Source organism: Artemia franciscana, chromosome 1, assembly GCF_032884065.1.
Source record: "Artemia franciscana chromosome 1, ASM3288406v1, whole genome shotgun sequence".
NCBI lineage: Eukaryota > Metazoa > Arthropoda > Branchiopoda > Anostraca > Artemiidae > Artemia > Artemia franciscana.
In genome coordinates this window covers 65,786,764-65,808,236 of record NC_088863.1, presented here as the reverse complement: position 1 = coordinate 65,808,236, position 21,473 = coordinate 65,786,764, and the positions used below count along the sequence as shown (strand labels likewise).

Here is a 21,473-nt window from a genome sequence, read left to right as displayed (position 1 = left end):
AATTTTTGTTTAAAAGTTATATAAAAAAGAAAATTGAAATTATTTCACAGTTCACTGGTCGACAGTGAGCTAAAATCCCTTATTTGTGCTAAATGTCGCATGCTGTAGTCCATTTGGGCTTATATTTCTGACATTAGTGTTTAAGTTTTGTCATCTCGTCAACTGAACCAGGTTTCTACCATTACATCATCTTCAGGACCATATTATTGGTAAAGCTACCGAAGCTATGAATCTTTGCCCATCTAAATGTTGCCTGCAATAAACAAGTCTAGGGAATTCTAGCTGGATCCAATGCAGTGGTATTTTGTCAAATTTGTTCCAGCAAATTCAGGTATTCAGACGAATCTGACTTCAGATTTGTCACTCCATTCATAAGTTATAGGCCCTACCAAATTAAAGAAAAACTCAACTTTCTTAAGACTTGAAACCCTCTCCCCCTTGCCCTATTTAATATAGGGGTTGTGATACCAGAGCTTGATATGAGCCCTGATCTTAGGCATCTTTGGTCTAGTTTTCATTCGGATCCGTTACTCCATTTGCCAGTAATACTAAATTTAAAAAAGTTAAAAAAGTTACTAAATTTAAAAAGTTAAGTTTTTTGTTTGACTCAGTTCAACTTGCGAATGAGGTAATGGATCTCAATGAAAGCCAAGCCAAAGATGCCGAAACCATACGACACATAATGTTTGGAGATGAAGACTCTAGCTTAATTAGGGGGAGGGGCTTTGAGTACTAAAAAGAGTTAAGTTTTTCATTTAATTCAGTGTAACTTGCGAGAGATTAATGGATCTCAGTGAAGATTGAACCACAGGTGCCTAAGACCGTGACAGGCATCAAGTTTTGAGATGAAAACCCTAGCTCAAATAGAACGAGGGAGAGTGGGTTTTAAGTGCTGAAAAAAGTCAAGCTTTTGGTTTAATTTAGTATAACTTGCAAATGGAGCAACGGATCCAAATGAAAGCTAGACCAAAGATGACTAGGATCTGGGCTCATATCGAGCTCTGATATCACAAGCGATATCTAAAATAGGGAGAGGGGGAGGGGGTTTCAAGTTTTATGAAAGTCGGGTTTTCCTTCAGTTTAGTAGGGCCTGTAACTACTTCCACCCATGGCTTGCCCAAAGCCTGGAAATAACCCTTTTCCAAAATAAGTCATACTGAAGCCACCGTTCAACCAAATATTGCGTCCCAAGAGAAAAATTACTTTGTATGGCACTTGGTATTTACCAAGTGACATACAGTGATGGCAAATCCTGTCGGTCTGTCGGTCCCGGTCTTGATAGCTTAGGCACTTCCAGACAAGCTAAGACGATTAAATTTGGCAGGCGTATCAGAGACCAGACCAGATTAAATTTGAAATAGTTGTTTCCCCGATTCGACCATCTGGGAGGGGGGAGTGGGAGGACAAAAATTATATCGGATCTCAATTAAATTTGATACTTAGAAGGATATCATGTCTCAAAGCTCTTATTTTAAATTCCTACCAGATCAGGTGACATTGGAGGAGAAACCTAAAATCATCGAAAGTGCTTAGAGTGGAGGGATCGAGATAAAACTTAGTTGGAAAATAAGCGCACGTCCTAGATACGTGATTGACATAAACAGAACGAATTTACTCTCTTTTGGGGATTGGGGGGAGGGTTAATTCTGAAAAATTAGAAAAATGAGGTATTTTTAACTTACGAAGGAGTGATCAGATCTCGAATTTCATCGGATGAAATTTCATATATAGAAGGACTTTGTAACTCAGATCTCATGTTTTAAATCCCTACCGGATCCAGTGTCATTGGGGGGATTTGGGGGACCGGAAATCTCGGAAAACGCTTAGAGTGGAGTGACCAGGATGAAACTTGGTGGGAAGAATAAACACAAGTCCTAGATACGTGATTGACATAACCGAAATGGATTCGGGGGAGTTGGAGGGGGTCTTAATTCTGAAAAATTACAAAAATTGAGGTATTTATAATTTAAGAGCGGGTGACCGTTCGTGAGGTATTTTTGAATTTGATATTAAGAAGGAACCCATGTCTAAGATCTCTTATTTTAAACCCCGACTAGTTCTGGTGATATTGGGGGAGAGTTGGAGGGGGAAACCGGAAATCTTGGGAAACGCTTAGAGTGGAGAGATCGGGATACAACTTGGTGGGTAGAATAAGCAAATGTCGTAGATACGTGATTGAAGAAACCGGACTGGATTCACTCTCTTTGGGGTAGTTAGGGGGGTCCAGTGCTTTGGCGAGTTTGCTACTTCTGGACGTGCTAGGACAATGAAAATTGGTAGGAGTGTCAGGGACCTGCACAAATTGACTTGATAAAGTTTATTTCCCCGATTCGACCATCTGGGGGAGGGCTGAAGGAAGAGAAAAAATTAGTATTTTTACTTGCGAGTGGGTGATCGGATCTTAATGAATTTTGATATTTAAAAGGACCTTGTGTCTCAGAGCTCTTATTTTAAATGCCGACCGGCATTAAGCCTCTGATTTTTCCTTTAAATTAATCTATTGATGCTTATAATTTTGTTAGAGGTCATGCCATATGAGCTCTTGGCTCTTCCGACCTCGTCGCAAGTGCCATATGAGCTCTTAGCTCTTGTTTTATTCCTTTTTTCTCAGAAGATTTTCGACTTAGTCTCATGGTTTTTGCCACTTCATGGTGTGAAAACTGATGCTAGAAATTGATAGGTTGCAACTTCTGCCGTATTGTCTTCTAGTATATTTAAATGTGTACTTGCAGCATGCCTGCGTCCCCTTAAAAGTTCTGTTTCTTAGGGTAATATTGGTTTGTCTTCTGTTGCATATGCAGACGCCCGGACTTGTTGCCTTGTTGCCTGGACTTGCCGTGGATTGCTTTCTAATTTTACTTAGTTAATGCGTCAGTTATTGCGTCTAAATGCAAGTTTATTTGTTTTAATAGCCCTTATGCGGTCGCTCCATTCGTTGCTGGGACTGCAATTCTGCCATGTTCTTCTTTAGTTAATTGGCTTGGTCTGTGTTTCGGTCCAACACTTTCCACTACCTTTTCATCCCTAGTGAATCAAGCCGGGAAAAACCTACGCGTCGTTTACAGAAAAATATCCCCAAACGAAAGTCGTTACAACCGCAACGGTTTGTGCATGATTTATAACGCTTATTGCGCCCCTGTGCTTTTTTTTTATCAGGCATGGCTCATCTATTTCGTAAGAAAAATTGCCATACTCTACGTGCGGCTTATTTCAGATATTGCAAATTCCTCCTCCGGCTTCCTAGATGGCACCAAAATAGAAAAATAATTGCTCGATTTGGTTTAATAGATATGCCTTCTTGGATTCGGTCTTCCAGTGATGATTTATGTAAAAAGACTGTCTACTTTATTCACGTTTACGACCCTCTGCAGTCTTTTTTTCCATATTGATACTGGTTAATTAGTCCATGTTGTCTTTTGTCAGTTTGAATTTTTTTCTTGCTGTTTATCGTTTTTGTTTTTGTTTATTTATAATACTCCGTACTTGGTGTTTCATTTATTCATTTATTTTGCAGTTTGACCAGCTGTATGTAATCCGTATGGGCTTGCTGGAGGCCCGTGATTTTATAATATATGTTTGTCGGGAGTTTTACCGACCATCTGAATTGACCACACAGCATGCGGCTTGCTTGAGTGAAAACCAGCCAAAGGATATAAATGCCATACATTTCTATAGCGCGTCTGAAATTTAACTTGAAAACTTGAGATAGTTTCCTTGTAAAGGTGCCGAGGGCGAGACATGTCATCAAAGTGTGAATCAAGACTTCATTTTCATGCTCTTCTTTTCTTTCAGCACGCTGAGAGCCAGCGACCTTGAGCTAGCTGCCAAAAGTGTGGATTTTTGCTGCTCCCTTTTATTGAACTTTGATTTCTCTTATTAAAAAAGTCTGCAACTGACTCACTTGGCTCTTTACTTGGTTTTTACTTATTGAATCAGAGAATGAACTACTTTATTACCTTTTTTCTGTTTTAAAACCAATCCAAAGTTTATTTTTCTATTTTCAATTTTTACTACCATTCCGACATGTTCCAGAATAACCCTGTATTTTTTCAAACTTGCCAGATTTGACTGAATACTAATCGCCAGAAGTTCAACTCTATGTGCACTGTATTTATCCTGTCATGTGATCTGTCTGATCCAGTCAGAAGTGTTCTGACTGCACTTAATTGTTTTGATAGTCTTTTTCTTTCAAGCTGTTCTGTTGAAAATTGGTTGAGATTATTTTTTGGACTTCGTTGGGTGTCTACCAGCCAAACAAGAGAAAAAAAATATTTTCAATATTTTTTTTATCATTCCCACATGTTTCAGAATAACTCTGTATTTTCTCAATCGTGCCAGAATTGACTGAACACTATTCACCAGAAGTTCAACTCTACGTGCACTGCGTTAATCCTGTCATGTGATCTGTGATCCAATCAGAATTTTTTTGACTGCACTTAATTGTTTTGAAAATCTTTCGCTTTCAAGCCGTTGTGTTGAAAATTGGTTCAGATTATTTTTTGGACTTCATTGGGTGTGTACCAGCCAAACAATGGAAAACAATACTTTCAATATTTTTTCCATCATTCCCACATGTTTCAGAATAACCTTGTATTTTTTCAAACGTGCCAGATTTGATTGAATACTAATCTCCAGAAGTTCAACTCTACGTGCACTGTGTTAATCCTGTCATGTGGTATGTCTGATCCAATCAAGAGTTTTTTGACTGCACTTAATTGTTTTGATAGTCTTTTCCTTTCAAGCCGTTGTGTTGAAAATTGGTTAAGATTATTTTCCTGGAATTCATTTTGTGTGTACCAGCCGAACAAGGGAAACGGTTAAAAACCATAAAACGGAAATTCTGGTTCTTGATTAAGATTTCCAAGAAAGAAATGACATTTTATAGGCGAGGGAAGGGGCTAAGAAGCCTTCAGAATGGCTTTAAAAAAGGTAGCATTGGCTTGATATCAGATATATATATATATATATATATATATATATATATATATATATATATATATATATATATATATATATATATATATATATATATATATATATATATACATATATACATATATATGTATATATATATATATATATATATATATATGTATATATATATATATATATATATATATATATATATATATATATATATATATAGGATAAATACTTGAAGTAGTACTTGAAGTAATACTTAAGTACAATTTTGGCAAGTACTTGATATTTGATACTTAAGTAAGAATTTGGAAAGTACTTATTACTTGATATTTAAGTAAAAAAAACAATGAGTACTTAATACTTGATACTTAAGTACAAATTTGGAGTACTTGTTGCAGCACTGTACTGATCACTGTTTCATGACCCTTGAGCCAGGAATACCTTTTATTGTTGTAGGTAATTTCTTCAAAAAGTTAATATTAGAAGTATTTTTTTTCTACCAATTTCTGGTCATAAGTATGTAAATTTATACAAGCTCTCTACAGTAGGATGAAATAAAAAAACTGAATAACCTCTAAAAGTTTTTATTTTGTATATTTAATTGGGGAGGAATAAAGTTGCTATCTTCAGTTTGTATATGAAGCTGAGCATTTGAATAATATGTTAAAAATAAAAAATTTAAAGAATTAAAAAAATAGGACCTTTTTATGATGCAGTTGCCATGATTAATTTTGTGTAGCATAGTTTGAACCTAAGAAATATATTACACATTTTGGATAAATTCTTTAGTGTGCTGTTACACCTGAAATTGGACTAAAACCACCCATAATTTGGAATTTATGTGTTTAATATACAGTAATACATATTTGATATCTTCAGGTTTGAAAAGCATTTTACAAATCCTGAACTTCTTGCATATGATTTTTTATTACAATATTGTGCATACTTGTATAGTTGTATACAGATTTATTTGTATATAACAACATTGTATATTGTAGTAATGAATAATTTATAAATTTCACCTAATTTTTTGTCTCTTTAACATTCCTCTGATGTGTTTGGTATTGTTTTAAATTGAGACTTATAGTCAAATCATGACATAGTTGAACTTGAGATTCATCCCCATTAAGCTGTTCCTGTTCTCTTGTCTCTATATTTTCGTGCAAGATTTTATTATGAGCTGTACACTTCATTTGATGCTATGTATGTCAAGGAAATATAATTAGCTTGAACTACCAAGAAACTTTTTTTTGTTTTAGTTAACTTGAACTCACAAAAAAACTTTAGGGAGCCAGATACTTTCAACCAAAGACCTAATAGATGGTCTAATTAATCACAAGGGGAAATATTAGAGGTCCTTGAAGCCTATTGAATGGTAAGCCTGACTCTAAAGAGCTATAGACTAGTAACTCCTGTTTTATCTTAGCATCTGTTTATCAGTTGAACTATCTTCCTTTTTTGATAACCGGAAGCTTGTATAATCAACCAAGACAAGCTTCTCAAGAGGTCAGAATGTCTGAAATTACCACATACAGCTAAGAACTGCATCTTTGACCTTTAGTATTGCAACTTTTAAGAGGTCAAGCAATTACAAAATAAAATAAGAGTTTTTGACCCTCCCCCTCCCTATTTATGGTAGGCTACTATTTTCAAGAAACTGGAAAAAAGGCAAATCTGTATGAAAAAGAAAAATGATGCTGAAATTACAGGCAACATTAAAGTAAATGTTTAGAAAAATTTATATTGGATTGGTAAAAATTCACTTTTGCTTTATTTATACACCCTGTGATGTCATAGGCTTGAACTTCCTTTGCTATGTCTATATTTATTTTATGCAATGGGAGCTAATATATGAAAAATGCCTATTTTACAGTGTATTTTACTCGCCTCTTCTTCGTTTCTTAGTCCCAGCTCGATGCTAAATTGAGTTTAGGTAATGATGTTGTGCAACCTGGAGGATTATACCCTGTGAATAAGCTTCATGTATAGTGATTTGGTATCCTTTCATGGGTCCAACAGAGTAGTCTGAGATAGGCCAACCCTTTGTCAGAAGATAAAAATAGGAAAAAAGGACAAAATTTTGTACTATTGTGAAGACATTGTGACACTGTTTTCAAAAATCAAAACAAAGAAAATTCTATCAAATGTTAGCCCTTACACAATAAAAAGAAGTGCAGCCTAGTTCTGTTTGTAAAAAAATTGTGGGTTTCCTTGTATGCTTTCCATTGTATTTGGTATGTAAGCAACCAGTCACGGTACAGAGGCTCTAAAATGCAGCAGGTAATTAGTTTTTGTTCTAAGGTCTGTGATGTGAGTTCAAAAGTCTGATGTTTTTTTTTTATCTTAATTGCTTCCGGCGAAGAAAAAAAGTATACTGATAACTACCTACTGCTCTTGTAGGAATATGGCAAAATTAACTCGGACCCTCGGTTTGAATAATAAACATGCTAATGAAAGCTTGAGCAACATAGAGACCAATGAAAATGACGAGGAGTTGGCTACTGCAAGTCCCTCACTGTCTGTGGATGATGATGTGTATCTCCAAAAAACCTTTGAAGGGCTCAACTTGCTGAGAAAAAGTAACCAGTTTTGTGATGTTGTTCTTCAGGTAAAATGCCAGTTATTTCAAATTTTTTCTGCTCTTAGTGTCTTACACGTTTCTTAGATATCTTACAAACCAGCAAAGATTTACCCAATAAAGATAAATGAGGTGAGTGGAAATATCAAATCAATAAATAAATCACAAGATTCAAGAGAAAAACCTTCCTCCCCATCAAGTGCCTGCTCGTCTTCTAAAATTATAGAAAAATGAGTACCTTTGGTAGATTGGATGCTTGTCGATTTTAGAGCCTAAATATTTGCTTCAAATTTTAATTTTCTACAGACAAGCTTTCTTCAACTCTGTGATCTGCCACTCATCATTGGTTCATGGAGACATTACGCTGGTCTAATATTTCATGGAATTTTCATGGTTGATCTGGATACTGAAAGAAAATTATTATTAACAGAAAAAAGAAATACTATTGTTTAATAAGTTTAATAGTTGTTTAATAAGTTCTCTGACACAACTAAGTCCAAGTAAACCGCAATTATATTTAACTAGCAGCGTTCGGACTCGCCTATAAATTCCTATATTCTAATGCACTCCTATAAAATGCCTATATTTTGGCTAAAATCCTATTATTCCTATATTTTCGGCTGAAGAGCACTAAGAACATTGCTCAGGATTTGCAATTTTCGCTTCTGTTTAAGTAAGCCAAGATGTGCTTTTCTTTTTGCTTTTGACTCTGTTGTAGACTGTGCTGCCTTTCGGTGTAGATCGATAATTAATTACAACTGTTGAGCTGTTTGAACTTAACTAATGTTTTGTATTGGGCTTAGTAAGCTGTTTCTGCCTGGGCTATGCTGTTCTGTTGAGTTAGTAGCCTAAGTTTTGTTTTTTGTCATGTTGGGCCTGTCCGAAATGAGCAAAGATCAGTATACAGGCTGGCAGTATCTGCTTAATGAGACTGGAGCTCCTGCGACTTATGCGTTTCCTGCCTGAACGCTATTTAAAAGGCTGATGCGAATACGGCCCAGTTTTGGACGTATCCATATTTTTTCTTTTTATGGTCTTTTAATCTTGGGATGCTATTTTGCAGGTGATGCTTGTTAATTAAGTATGGGGCCTACCAAGTTTAATAGTTCATGGCTTGCTAAGACGGATTGCAGCGGTAGAAAGATTGGCGAATGGTGTAAGACTGGGAACGACCAGTACTCGTTCTTTTGCAAACTCTGCTTGAAAAATTTTGGTTGCACAACTGGGGTTGTTGCTCAGAGGTAAACCAACATGTGCGATCTGCAGAACACAAAGCCGCAATTACTGTTTAACTACATCCACTATAGCTTCAACTGAATGGACAATCTCGAGTTGATGAAACAACCAAGGATAAACCGTTAGTTGGTACAAACTTGTTTTGTGAGCGTGATGCCGCTTATGAAGCTGAATTAATATGGGCACTTCAGGCGGTACAGTGTTCCATGTCTGCTAACTCTTCAGACCATATTGTCGCTTTTTTCCATGCGATGTTCCCCGGTAAGGTCTCCGACGAAATGTCCTTATGTACAAAGAAATTGATGTATCTGATCACCGATGCGCTGCATCCTTACTGTAAGCGAATGCTTGTGAAGGACATTCAATCATATCTTGTACTAGAATATTACGAGACAACCAACAACGCTGGTATGAAAGAGTTACAGATACGTGTTTGATATTGATCCTCATATGGAAACGAAATCCAGAGCAGACTTTTATGCACAAGTTTTATGGGCCACGCTACAAGTGATGATCTGTATAGGAAGATTATGTCAGCCATTGAGCAGAATCAGTTGCCACTTGAAAAACTGATCACGGTTGGAAGTGATGGACCAAACGTCAACAAAAGTGTTTGGAACAATTTCAATGCCAAAAAAAAGTGACGGGAAAGGGAATGTTGAATATTGGTACTTGAAACATTCATATAATCCATAACGCTTTCTTGAAAGGTCTTCAGGTTTTCGGAGAAGAAAGTTCCGACTTTGTTATTCTTGTGCATTCATTTTTTGACGGCTGGCCTTCACGTTGTGAAGACTATTGAAAGTGCCAAAAGAAAGTAAGAGTGCCAGAGAACGCTTTCATATAGCATATCCGAAGCCGCTGGCTAACGATCGGACGTGCCCTTTCTAGAATCAAGCAGCAGTTGCCGGCAATCTTAGAGTACTTTGTGATCTTCATGCCGAGAGAGAAAAAACTGAGGAAACTTCTGTCCACTCCCAAATTTCTGAAGATTGTGGCTTATATCAGAAGTGCCTCGATGAAGGCCCAACTCGAGTTTATTCTAGCCTCAGCAGAACTGTTCATAAGTTTCACCCAACTGTTCCAGAAAGAAGAGCCTCTCATTCATGTTCTGAACTCAGAGATCAAAAGACTAGTTATGACGCTTTGGAGACAGGTCTTTACTGCAGATATCATGACCGAGATTAAAAATTTATCACCAGAAATGTTGAACCTTGCTGAAAAATTTGCAGAAAAGCCCATAGTTTCAGAAAATGTGGAACGAGCTTTCCGTGAGAAAGCAACTCTGAAAGACAAGGCCATTTTCTATGTCAATGTGCGAAAAATTTTTATTACGGGCATTCGCCATATTTTGAACAAATGTCCTCTGGAAAAGAATGGTTTTCTAGAGGCTTTACGGTTTTTGAGTCCAATCAACATGAAGGATTCGAGAAGCATTGCAGACATAGCGGCTGTGGCACGCGAGATTGCGGTTGGAGCAAGCTCAGACGTCGCCCAGGCTGAGTGGCTGCTTTTGCGAACGGAAACTGGACCCCGTGAGGACATTACTCGGATCGATCATTTTTGGAGCCATTACTTTAGACTGGTGAATGAGCGCGGGGACAGCAATTACCCGGAACTTAACAAGCTTATCAAAGCGATGCTGACGTTATTGCCTGGCAGCGCAGATGTTGAACGTGGGTTCTCGTTTTCTGGTAGGATTCTTGGTGAAGACCAGGCATTAATGTCTGAACGCGTTCTGGATGCGAGACTCATGGTATATGACAGGTTGAGACTTAATGGAGGAAAACCAGAACGGTTTGTTATTACAAAAGAACTGTTGTATCTTGCACGTTCTGCACGGTCTTGGTATCAACAATATTTGCATGAAAAGAAAAAAGAAGAGCTATCCGAGAAGGAGAAAGGAGCTTTTGAAGAGGACAACAAGTGGAAGTTGCAGGAGGTCCACGACAAAAGAAAGAAATAGAAGACCTGGAAAGCGAAAAGAAAAACTTAGAGCATCAGAGAAAAGAGAACAGTAGCAGATACTCTACTTCAAGAAGTGACCGATAGAATGAAGAAAGCTGCCGGGTCCAAGAGCTCCATAGACATTGCCCTAGCTGTTTCTTTACTCGAAGGAGCTGTGAAGTCCAGAATAAGTGAAAGAGAGCAGATGGGGGAATCTGTGAGAATGGAGCAGTCTCTTGCAAAGAGAAAAACTGACCTCATATCGAAATTAATGCCCAAGAAGCAGCAAGAGTGATTCCGGGTATTTTACCTGTATCAGTCAATCGTTGGCACAGTATGTCTATCTGATTTAAAAAAAAAAAAAGAGAAACTCGGGAAATGACGAATTTATGTGACCTGGCATCCCACGCCATCTACCACCGATCTAATCCCGAAGCCTTCCGAATCCTATATTTGGGCTTGGGAAATCCTATATAAATAGGACCGAGCCTATAATTTGAAACGAACCGACCTGTCCGAACCCTGAACTAATAAAAATGCATGCTATTTTGATTTAGTTTCCTTAACTAATCAAAATGCAGGTTATTAATATTTTTACTTTTTTAGTTACACCCCTGCCACCATTTATTTTTTCTAAAAAAGCATCAAACAAACAAACAAAATAGATAAAAAAGAAAGAGAGAGAAGGTACATGAGCAAACATACGCATCCTAGTCTCCAATCTATCCAACTAGTTTAGCCTTCCTAGTTGCAGCTTAGCTTTTTCTACTGAATTACCAAAACTCGTTCGTTATATCGTGAGTCGTTAACTTCTGCCACAGATTCCGACTGACATCAATCCTTGTTTTCTCTCCATTTCAATCTAAAAGGTAAGGACTAAAGAATATTTTCAATGTTTACGGTTCTTTGTGTCGAAGTCCTTACCCTCGCCCTTAAAATTTTCATAAGTCTGCTACAGAGATTTTAGCAGTGACTCCATGACAAATTTTAGCCTCGATCCCAGGAGCTGTGTATCTATATAAACCTGTTTAAAACGGAAATTTTAGCCATTATCCCAAGGAGCTATGTATCTATATAAAATCTTCACACAGGAAAAGTGACAAATAAGACCACTCCCAAGAATTACTAACAACAAAATGTAAGTGTTCTGTAAAAATAGGTGGATACTGCATCAATGCAAACGCAGGTCCTTGTCACCCTCTACAGTGTGTATTATTTGCATTGTCTGTGTCTGCAGCCAATATTAGGCCCACCATTAGACAATACTGCCTTATTTCACTAAGTATCTACTTACCAGAGAAAAAGGAATTGACAAATTGTTTGCATGTCATCAGCTTTCTGAAATAGCTCTGACAGCTGTCAAATTTCTGAAGCAACCTTGATAGCTATAAAGCTGACTTCCTGGCTATTAGGAAGTCTGATTGTTAAGCTATATAGGAAAACGAAGCGAGGAGAGACAACCATAACACGCTGTACAGGAATTTTTGGGAAAACTCCGTTTTCTTTGTTATTTTGTCAAATCACCAACAGAGCAGAAAAAAGCAATTTATTCAAACGTCATAAAAAACTTCATATCAAATCATCAATGAACAGAAAATCATCTTTAGATTGTTATTCTTACTAGAACCTTACAATTTCTTGCATTTTAAGTAAAGTTACTGAGTATATCTCTCTACTATTTATGACTTACACCTTATGTGATGGAGGTAACTTGTTTGGGTTTTGGTCCGAATTTAGCTTTCAGCACGCGCATCGGGTGAAATTAGCGCCTGGTAAATTTTATTATTAGTAAAATTTCATTTCTAAGATTAGGTATTCAAATTATTTTCTTTGGTTGAAACCAACACAAGCTGCTGTTATGTAAGGAAAGAGAGGTTTAAGCTAAGGTGTGCTTCTGCAACTTGGAACGTTTTGAAAAGAGGTAAGGCAATGTGGGCTTTTCCTGATGTAGGTTTGGTTCTTTTAGGGTTTCTCTTGTTACTTGTGTTTTCTTTGATATATATACCTTTCTCTTAAACTCGATATTTTATGAATTTTTATCCTTATCAAAACATCTAGTTCTTCCATCTAGTTTGATGATTTTACTAATAGTTTCATATATTTTTCTCCTCTGGCTTGCTAACATTATTCCAAACTTGCAAAACTGCACAGTCTCATCCATAAACAAAAAAACCAATTAGATCTCACCAAGTATATAACAGTTGTGCGTACACCAAGCTCTGCTCGACTTTCTGTGATCATTCTATTCTTTTTGCTTCTGGAATTTTCCTCTTCTTAAGAAAAAAAAAATATATAAAAATAAGGAGTTCAGAATGATTGCCTAGGATTTCATAGATTTTTTTTTGTTTATTCTACCTGAAACACAAACCGGGTTCTTGGTAGAAATTATCAAGTTCCTGGTAATACATGGTAATACAGTGACATCACTAGCACTTTGTAGAAACTCTTTTAAACACTGCATGTGTCCGAATTTGTTCGCATTAACGCTTTAATAGTTTTTTTTTCGAGTTTTGAGTTTTTCTTCTCTATATCGTTTCGGGGTTTAGGGGGGGGGGTCTAGCTGACACTCCACGTGTTGCTGGGGTGCGCAGCGCCACGGCAATATATATATATATATATATATATATATATATATATATATATATATATATGTATATATATATATATATATATATATATATATATATATGTATATATATATATATATATATATATATATATATATATATATACACACACATATATATATATATATATATATATATATATATATATATATATATATATATATATATATATATATATATATATATATATATATATATATATATATATATATATATATATATATATATATATATATATATATATATATATATATATATATATATATATATATATTAACCAGTGATCAAAAATGGTTTTAAAATACTTCTAAAGGGACCAAACGAATGACAATTTCTAGCCAATTTAGACAAAGTATCCCAAGTAGACTAACAATCAGTCTGGAGGCTGAAATCTGATTTGACTGATTTACTGAATGGACTCCGAATATTACCAAAATTACGAAGATAACATGTAGAATGATCAAAGACAAAATATGCTTCAGGTTTAAAGGCCATAGAAACATAACGATGTAATTGGAGAAAAACAAAAGACACATGAAACAATGTAAAGTAAATTTGAAATCAAACAATGGCTTATTGATAAAGCTATTTATATCCAGGATAAGGCCCATTGCTTTACCATGTACCTTATGGCACTTGGTATTAACCAAGTGACATATAGCAATCGCCAATTCTGTCGGTCTGTCGGTCCCGGTTTTGCTACTTTAGGCACTTCCAGGTAAGCTAGGACGGTGAAATTTGGCAGGCGTATCAAGGACACGACCAGCTTAAATTAGAAATAGTCGTTTTCCCAATTTTACCATCTGGGGGGAGTGGGGGGCCGGTTAATTCGTAAAAACTAGAAAAATGAAGTATTTTTAACTTGTGAGCGGGTGATGGGATCTTAATGAAATTTGATGTTTGGAATGACATTGTCTCTCAGAGCTCTTATTGTAAATCCCGACCGTATCTGATGACATTGGGGGGATTTGGAGGGGGGGGGACCTAAAATCTTGGAAAACAGTTAGAGTGGAGGGATCGGGATGAAACGCGATGGGAAAAATAAGCACAAGTCCCAGATACATGATTGACATAATCGGAACGGATCCGCTCTCTTTGGGGTAGTTGGGGGGGGGGGTTATTTCTGAAAAATTAGAAAAAATGAGGTATTTTTAACTTACGAACTAGTGATCGGATCTCAGTGAAATTTGATATGTAGAAGGATATCGTGGCTCAGAACTCTTATTTTAAACCCGACCGGACCTGGTGACATTGGGGGGGGGGAGTTGGGAGGGGGAAACCTAAAACTTTGAAAACACTTAGAGTGGATGGATCGGGATGAAACTTGGTGGGAAAAATAAGCACAAGTCCTGGATACATGATTGACATAAACGGAACGGATCCGCTCTCTTTGGGGTAGTTGGGGGAGGGGTTAATTCTGAAAAATTAGAAAAAATGAGGTATTTTTAACTTACGAACGGGCGATCGGATCTCAATGAAATTTGATATTTAGAAGGATATCGTGCCTCAAAGCAATTATTTTAAATCCTGACCAGATCTGGTGACATTGGGGGAAGTTTGGGGTGGGGTAACCTAAAATCATGGAAAACGCTTAGATTGGAGGGATCGGGATGAAACTTGGTGGGGAAAATAATCAGAAGTATTAGATACGTGATTTACATAATTGGAACGGATCCGCTCTATTGGGGGGGGGGATAATTCTGAAAAATAAGAAAAATAACGTATTTTTAACTTACGAAGGAGTGATCGGATCTTCATGAAACTTCATATTTAGAAGGACCTCGTAAATCATCTCTTATTTTAAATCTCAACCGGATCAAGCGTAATTGGGGGGGGGCAGTTGGGGGGACCGGAAATCTTAGAAAATACTTAAAGCGGTGAGATCAGGATGAAATTGGATGGGAAGAATAGAAACCTGTCTAAGATACGTGACTGACATAACCGGATCAGATCTGCTCTCTGGTGGAATTGGGGGGGGGGGTAATTTTGAAAATTGAGGTATTTGTAACTTACGAAAGGGTGACCAGATCTTAATGAAATTTGACATTTAGAAGGATCTTGTGCTTTAAAGTTCTAATTTTAAATTCCGACCAGATCCTGTGACATTGGGGGGAGTTGGAGGGGGAAACTGGAATTTTTGGAAAACGTGAAAATTGGGGTATTTTTATCTCACGAATAGATGATTGGATCTTAATGAAATTTGATTTTTAGAAGGAATTCATGTATCAGAGCTCTTATTTCAAATCCCGACCAGATATTTTGACATTGGGGGGAGTTGGAGTGGGAAATATTGGAAAAACACTGGGAGTGGAGGAATCGGGATGAAGCTTGGTGGATAGAATAAACAAATGTCCTTGATACGTGATTGACAGAATCGTACTGGATTCGCTCTCTTTGGGGGAGTTGGGGGGAGGGGTTCAGTGATTTGGCGAGTTTGGTGCTTCTGGGCGTGCTAAGACGATGAAAATTGGTAGGTGTGTCAGGGAGCTGAACAATTTGACTTGATAAAGTCGTTTTCCCAGATTCAACCATCTTGGGGGCTAAAGGGAGAGGAAAAATTAGAAAAAATTAGGTATTTATAACTTACGAATGGGTGATCGGATCTTAATGAATTTTTATATTTAGAAGGACATTGTGACTCAGAGCTTTTATTTTAAATCCTGACCGGCATTAAGCCTCTTATTTTCCTTTTTAAATCAATCTATTGATTCATAGAATTTTTTTAGAGCTCATACCATAGATATATAGATAGATAGATAGGTGTATTTAAAAAACCCATGGGCTATATACACACAAAAGTATAAATAAATAACAAACAAGTAAGGAAATTAACAACAGTACGAACACGCACAAAAAAACAGAATTCAACGCAAAAAGTGCCTAATCTAACTACAAAAGAAATTAGTCATTTAAAACTTTTTCTTCTTATTAAGGATTTATCTATATATACTCCCTCTCGAAATATTGTGGTTGGGGTACTATTTTTTAGAATACCCGGAAGCATCAAATTAATCCCATGCAAATAAATTTCCCGTAAATCCAAGAGCACCGGGCATTTCCGGAGAAAATGATCCAAGTCTTCCTCATCATCTTTACAAAGGGGACAAACATACCGCCTATCAGCACCAACTATCATTTTATTTTTGTCGAACGTTTTTTGCCTGTTCTGGAATGGAAGACAATTCGCCCTAAGCTGGATCCAACGACGTAGAATCATAGCCGGTAAATTAGATTTAAAATAAACTTCCTCCCCAAAACTATGTTTTGCCTGATTATAATGTTGTAGGGTTGTAGAATCTAAAACCAGCCCTTGCCAATGTTGAATTTCCTAACTCTCTAATATAAATCGTACCTGGCTTTCTAAATTTGGCGGTACATCACTAGAGCAAAGACCATTATTCCATAAATAAGGCATTCCTACTTTTTCTAGTAATGATTTAATTTGGGATGGCTACGAGGTTTTTAAACCACATTTCAACATCTCTTCATATGCCACTCTTACTAGTCTATCTTTATTACTCTTACTTAACTTCAACCAGAATCTAAGCATTAAAATATACCTACGTAGCTTTAAAGAAAACAGGCCCATATCACCTTTCAGAATCTGTGAATGAGTTGTCTGATGTAGACCAAACACTCTTTTATAATACTGGAGCTGAAGGGACTCCAGTTGCAGCACCGTTTCTCCACCCCATATCTCTGCTCTATATTCTATCATGGGTAAAATTTTTGTGTTAAATATTATTTTATGCATTTTTAGGTTTTTAATCCCCATTATCGTTTGGTTTCTAAAAATTGCTGACATGGCCACCCTACCTCTCTTAATTATTTCATCAACATGACTCCTTAGGCTTCCGTTTTCCGATAAGATAAAGCCTAAATATTTTATTCTTTTACTTATAAATAGTTCCTTATTATTAAGTTTAAATGTATATTTTTCATCGCCCCCAACCCTCCTTTTTTTAAAAATAACAACTTCGCTCTTTTCAGTATTCAGCCTTAATTTTTTTATCTGCAAATATTCTTCTATGAGATTCAAAAGAGTCTGTAGATCTTGCGGTTTATTAGCCACCAAAGCAATATCATCTGCAAATAATAAGAGAGATAGTTTTTGAGTCCCTAGGCTAACTTTCGAAGCCCATCTATTCTCTAGAAAGTTAACAACATCTATATATATAAAAATAAGTTGTTTGTGTGTCTGTCGAGTGACGTCATGTATGTGTGTCGACTGACGTCATGTTTGTCGACTGACAAAATTACAGACCGGGACATAGGGACACAAATGACGACCGGGACATACCGGGACAAAGGGAATATAAATGACGACCGCGACACTCAAAGAGAAATTACAGACTGGGACACCGGGACACAAATGACGACCGGAACACAGGGAAACAACTACAATGGGGATGCTGGGGGGCACAGGGGGATATATAAATGACGACGGGGACACAGGGAATGTTCGATTAGCAATCACCACCAACAAAGCTCAAGGGCAATCATTAGAATAATGAGGTATAGATCTGAATACATATTGTTTTTCCCATGGACAATTATATGTTGCATGTTCAAGATTCGGTAAACCTGACAATCTATTTATATGCACCGACAATGGGACAGCCAAGAATGTTGTATATTCGCAAGTTTTACGTAGTTAAAAATATATATATACATATATTTATCTATATTCACAGGTGGGACACAGGGACACAGCTACAATGGTGCGTAACTAATATGGCGCGTAACGACTTACGCACGCGGGGGGGGGGGCTTGGTGGGGTCGCGAAGCGCCCCCACCAACTAGGTATTGTGGTGGCGCGAAGCGCCACCCCAACAGCTAGTCATTAATAAAAATATTAAACAACTTAGGTGAAAGGATGCTGCCCTGTTTTACTCCCCGCTTAATATCAAAAAGCTTCGAAAACCTATTACCAACTTGAATGATTCCACTCACACAAGTATACATGCTCACTATCAATCTAAAAAATGAATGGGGAAGGCCAATATTTAGCATGGCATCATTCAATAACTCTCTGTCGACACTATCAAAAGCCTTATGGAGATCCAGAAATCCCACATAAAGAAAAGTTTTACTCTTTCCATATTTATCTATTAATGCCTTGAAAATAAACATACTATCTGTCGTCCCATACTCTGTCCTGAAACCTCCTTGTTCCGCATGTATTAAATTATTTCTATTTAACCAATTGGAAAGCCTGGTATCTAATATTTTCTCTAAAACCTTACTTAAAGCAGGGACAAGTGGTATTAAACGATAATTTTCATGAGCCTTCGGGTTTCCTCTCTTAAAAAGTGGTATAAACAATGATGTCTTCCAAGCGCTTGGCCATTGCCCTGACGTTAACACCTTATTACGAAAAAGAACAATTATCGGCGTGAAAATGGAAAGAAAATTCTTAAATAACAATATTGGTATACCGTCAACACCCGCAGCAGTACCACCTTTTAAATTCTTAAATATTGACTTAATCTCTTGGCCATTCACATCACCCACTAAATCGTAACCATGTTCCCTCATGGGATAAATAACCATTCTCTGGGGTATGCGCTACCTCCTGAAGATCTACACAATCACCTTCTAAATTATTTAGGTAATCAGGCCATGAATCAGCTTCCGGAACAGCCTGGGTATTAACATTTCCCCTTCCACGATCATTCTTTATATAGCCCCAAAACTTTTTAAAGTCTTTATTTCTAAAATCATCAGCAATGTCCAGTTTCTTCTTATTCTCGTACTCTTTTTTTTTTCTTTTTATTAAACTTTTATATTCTCTTCTTTTATCTTTATATTTAGCCAATCTCAGACTTTGATCTTCCGCGCTATCAAATTCATTCAAACGATTTGATAAATATTTTGCTTCTTCTTTCATTAACTTGCAATCCAAGCATCCCTCATTCTTTTTTAATTTTTTAGTCAGGCCACATGATTCTGCACAACTGCCCATTATTTCATTTTACAGCATAATTACACTATGTTCATCTTTTTCATTGTCTTCTAACGCTTTCAACTTATTTTTTACATGCGATTTACATGCGATGATCTCTTGGCTCTTAGCTCTTCTCGCCTCGTCACAAGTGCCATATGAGCTCTTAGCTCTTGTTGAAACGTTCAAGACAAACAGCAGCTACAATTTTCGATTTTGTTTACTTATAATATTTCCAAAGGTTATTTTTGTTCTCCAGCTTCTGTGAAGTTCTGTGAGTATCAATATAAGTTTTGACTGATGCATAAAAAGAGTCAAACTGCGAGGCAAAATCCATATATCTGTCAAATACGTCTATTGCGTCTCTTCTAGCTGGAATCTAAGAAGGGTTACCTCATTTTGACCATTCTGCACCAAATTAAGAGAGGAGAACATACTATTTACAAAGGATGCCGTATTCGTAGTTATACGTGTTGGAATGCAAGCTGTTAATAGAGTTCCATTTGTGAGCAGAGATGAAAGAAAATCTACCGCCACTAAAAATGCAATATCAAATCAGTTAAGGTTGATGCGACTATGGATTTTTCCTCTTAAAGCTGATCATCTGAAACTAGTGGCTATAGAATCTAAAGAGTAGAACTATTTAAAAAAAAAATTTAGTCCCTACTGCCTTTTTTGACAAATAGAAAAAGCCTGCACATTAGTTAAATTTTACTTCTTGGCATTTTATACTGCGAAGCAATTCAGATACAACTAAGTCGACATGGTATTGAATAAATTTAGGACTCAGGTAATGCCTACAAACAAAATGAACTGGAAGGCATGAAGATATACCGTTTGTGCAGTAATTAAAGGCCTAAACAGCATTTCTTAGTTGCCCACCAATTATTAGGTTTTCCTTGGGAATAGGAGGTGCATGAAGTAGAAACTGGGTGTGGCAAAAGTATCTTGTCCCCTCTACTCGTGGAAATCTTTTGAGTATGAAATAGGATATTGCATTCATATGGTTACCGGGGTGATTATTTAGTAAAGGACCGTGGTGAATATCTTAGGCACAGAACTTGTCGATGAACCCCCTTTCAAAACAAACATTTTCGAAGTATCCACTTTGTCCTATATATCGCTTTCCAAATATTGTCGCGAAAAATTAAATTGAAGCATATTGGGTGAAAATAAAGAAAAGGAAAGAAGGGGTGGGAAACGGCAACCCCTAATATTTAGGTCAATTTTGAGTATGTTATTTAAACCAGACGAAATCTAAATAATGAGACAAATAATTAGCCAAATGAATGTAAACAGTGTCACTAGCACTTAAAGCAAATAGAATTTGTCTTATAACTATGATGTCCTCTAATTAATTATAGGTTGGAACGTACGAAATAAGTGCTCATCGTGTGGTTCTGGCATGTGCTAGCCCCTATCTTTTTGACTTGTTCGATGCGGATATTCGCTACCATAAAAATGATGAGAAAGTCATAAAATACAAACTTAATGATGGTTTTGACAAAGAATCTCTAGAAACTGTTATTCACTATGCCTACACTGGAAGGTAAGTCATTAAATCCTATGAAGTTACCCAGAAGGTGCACTGAAAGTTGTAAACTGTTTTAATTTTACATTAACTTCATAAGTAACTTTAAGTTTAAATCTACCAGGTTAGGTTGTGAAGTAAATAATAGCTTATTACGCTTATATGGTATAAATATTTGTATGTTTATGTTGTATAAAATTCTCTTTTACTCTCATCAACTGGGGAAAAAAAACTTTCCGAGAAAGAGGTTTTGTAAAGAAAAGTAAAGAGCCATTTTAAACTTAAGACAGGTGGAAATAAACTCCTTGAATAATTGAAACTTAAACAACCAGGATTTACTATCAAAGAATAAATGAAACTCAAAACGAATAGAAACCAAATAACTTATCAGAGCACACACAAAAATAACAGATTTAATAAAAACTATTAGTATATTGATAAGTATGCTTCAATTTTTCAAAACATTGACAAAAAATAACTAATTAATCATTATAACTATACTAACTATATTTTTTTCAAGGTTAAATTTTTTTTTTCATTAGAACGTTTACTTTAGAAAGTCTAAAGAATGTTTACGAGTAGGGGAAAGGGGGAGATTAGGAAGTGGCCAGACTCCTGTTTGATTTTTTTTTGTCGTTTTAAGTTTGAATTGAGTATATCTTTTACTTTTTACTCATTTTAGGATT

The 21,473-nt window shown here is 36.3% G+C and overlaps 1 protein-coding gene across 1 annotated transcript in view; it reads left to right on the top strand.

Moving 5' to 3' along the window:
- Positions 1-21,473, top strand: part of LOC136032974 (influenza virus NS1A-binding protein homolog A-like) — a 100,360-nt gene that overhangs the window by 6,085 nt on the left and 72,802 nt on the right. The window contains exons 2-3 of the mRNA XM_065713482.1: positions 7,324-7,531; positions 20,621-20,805. Of these exons, the coding sequence (XP_065569554.1) occupies positions 7,328-7,531; positions 20,621-20,805 (389 nt within the window). The 5' untranslated portion in view covers positions 7,324-7,327. The remainder of the gene's footprint in view (positions 1-7,323; positions 7,532-20,620; positions 20,806-21,473) is intronic.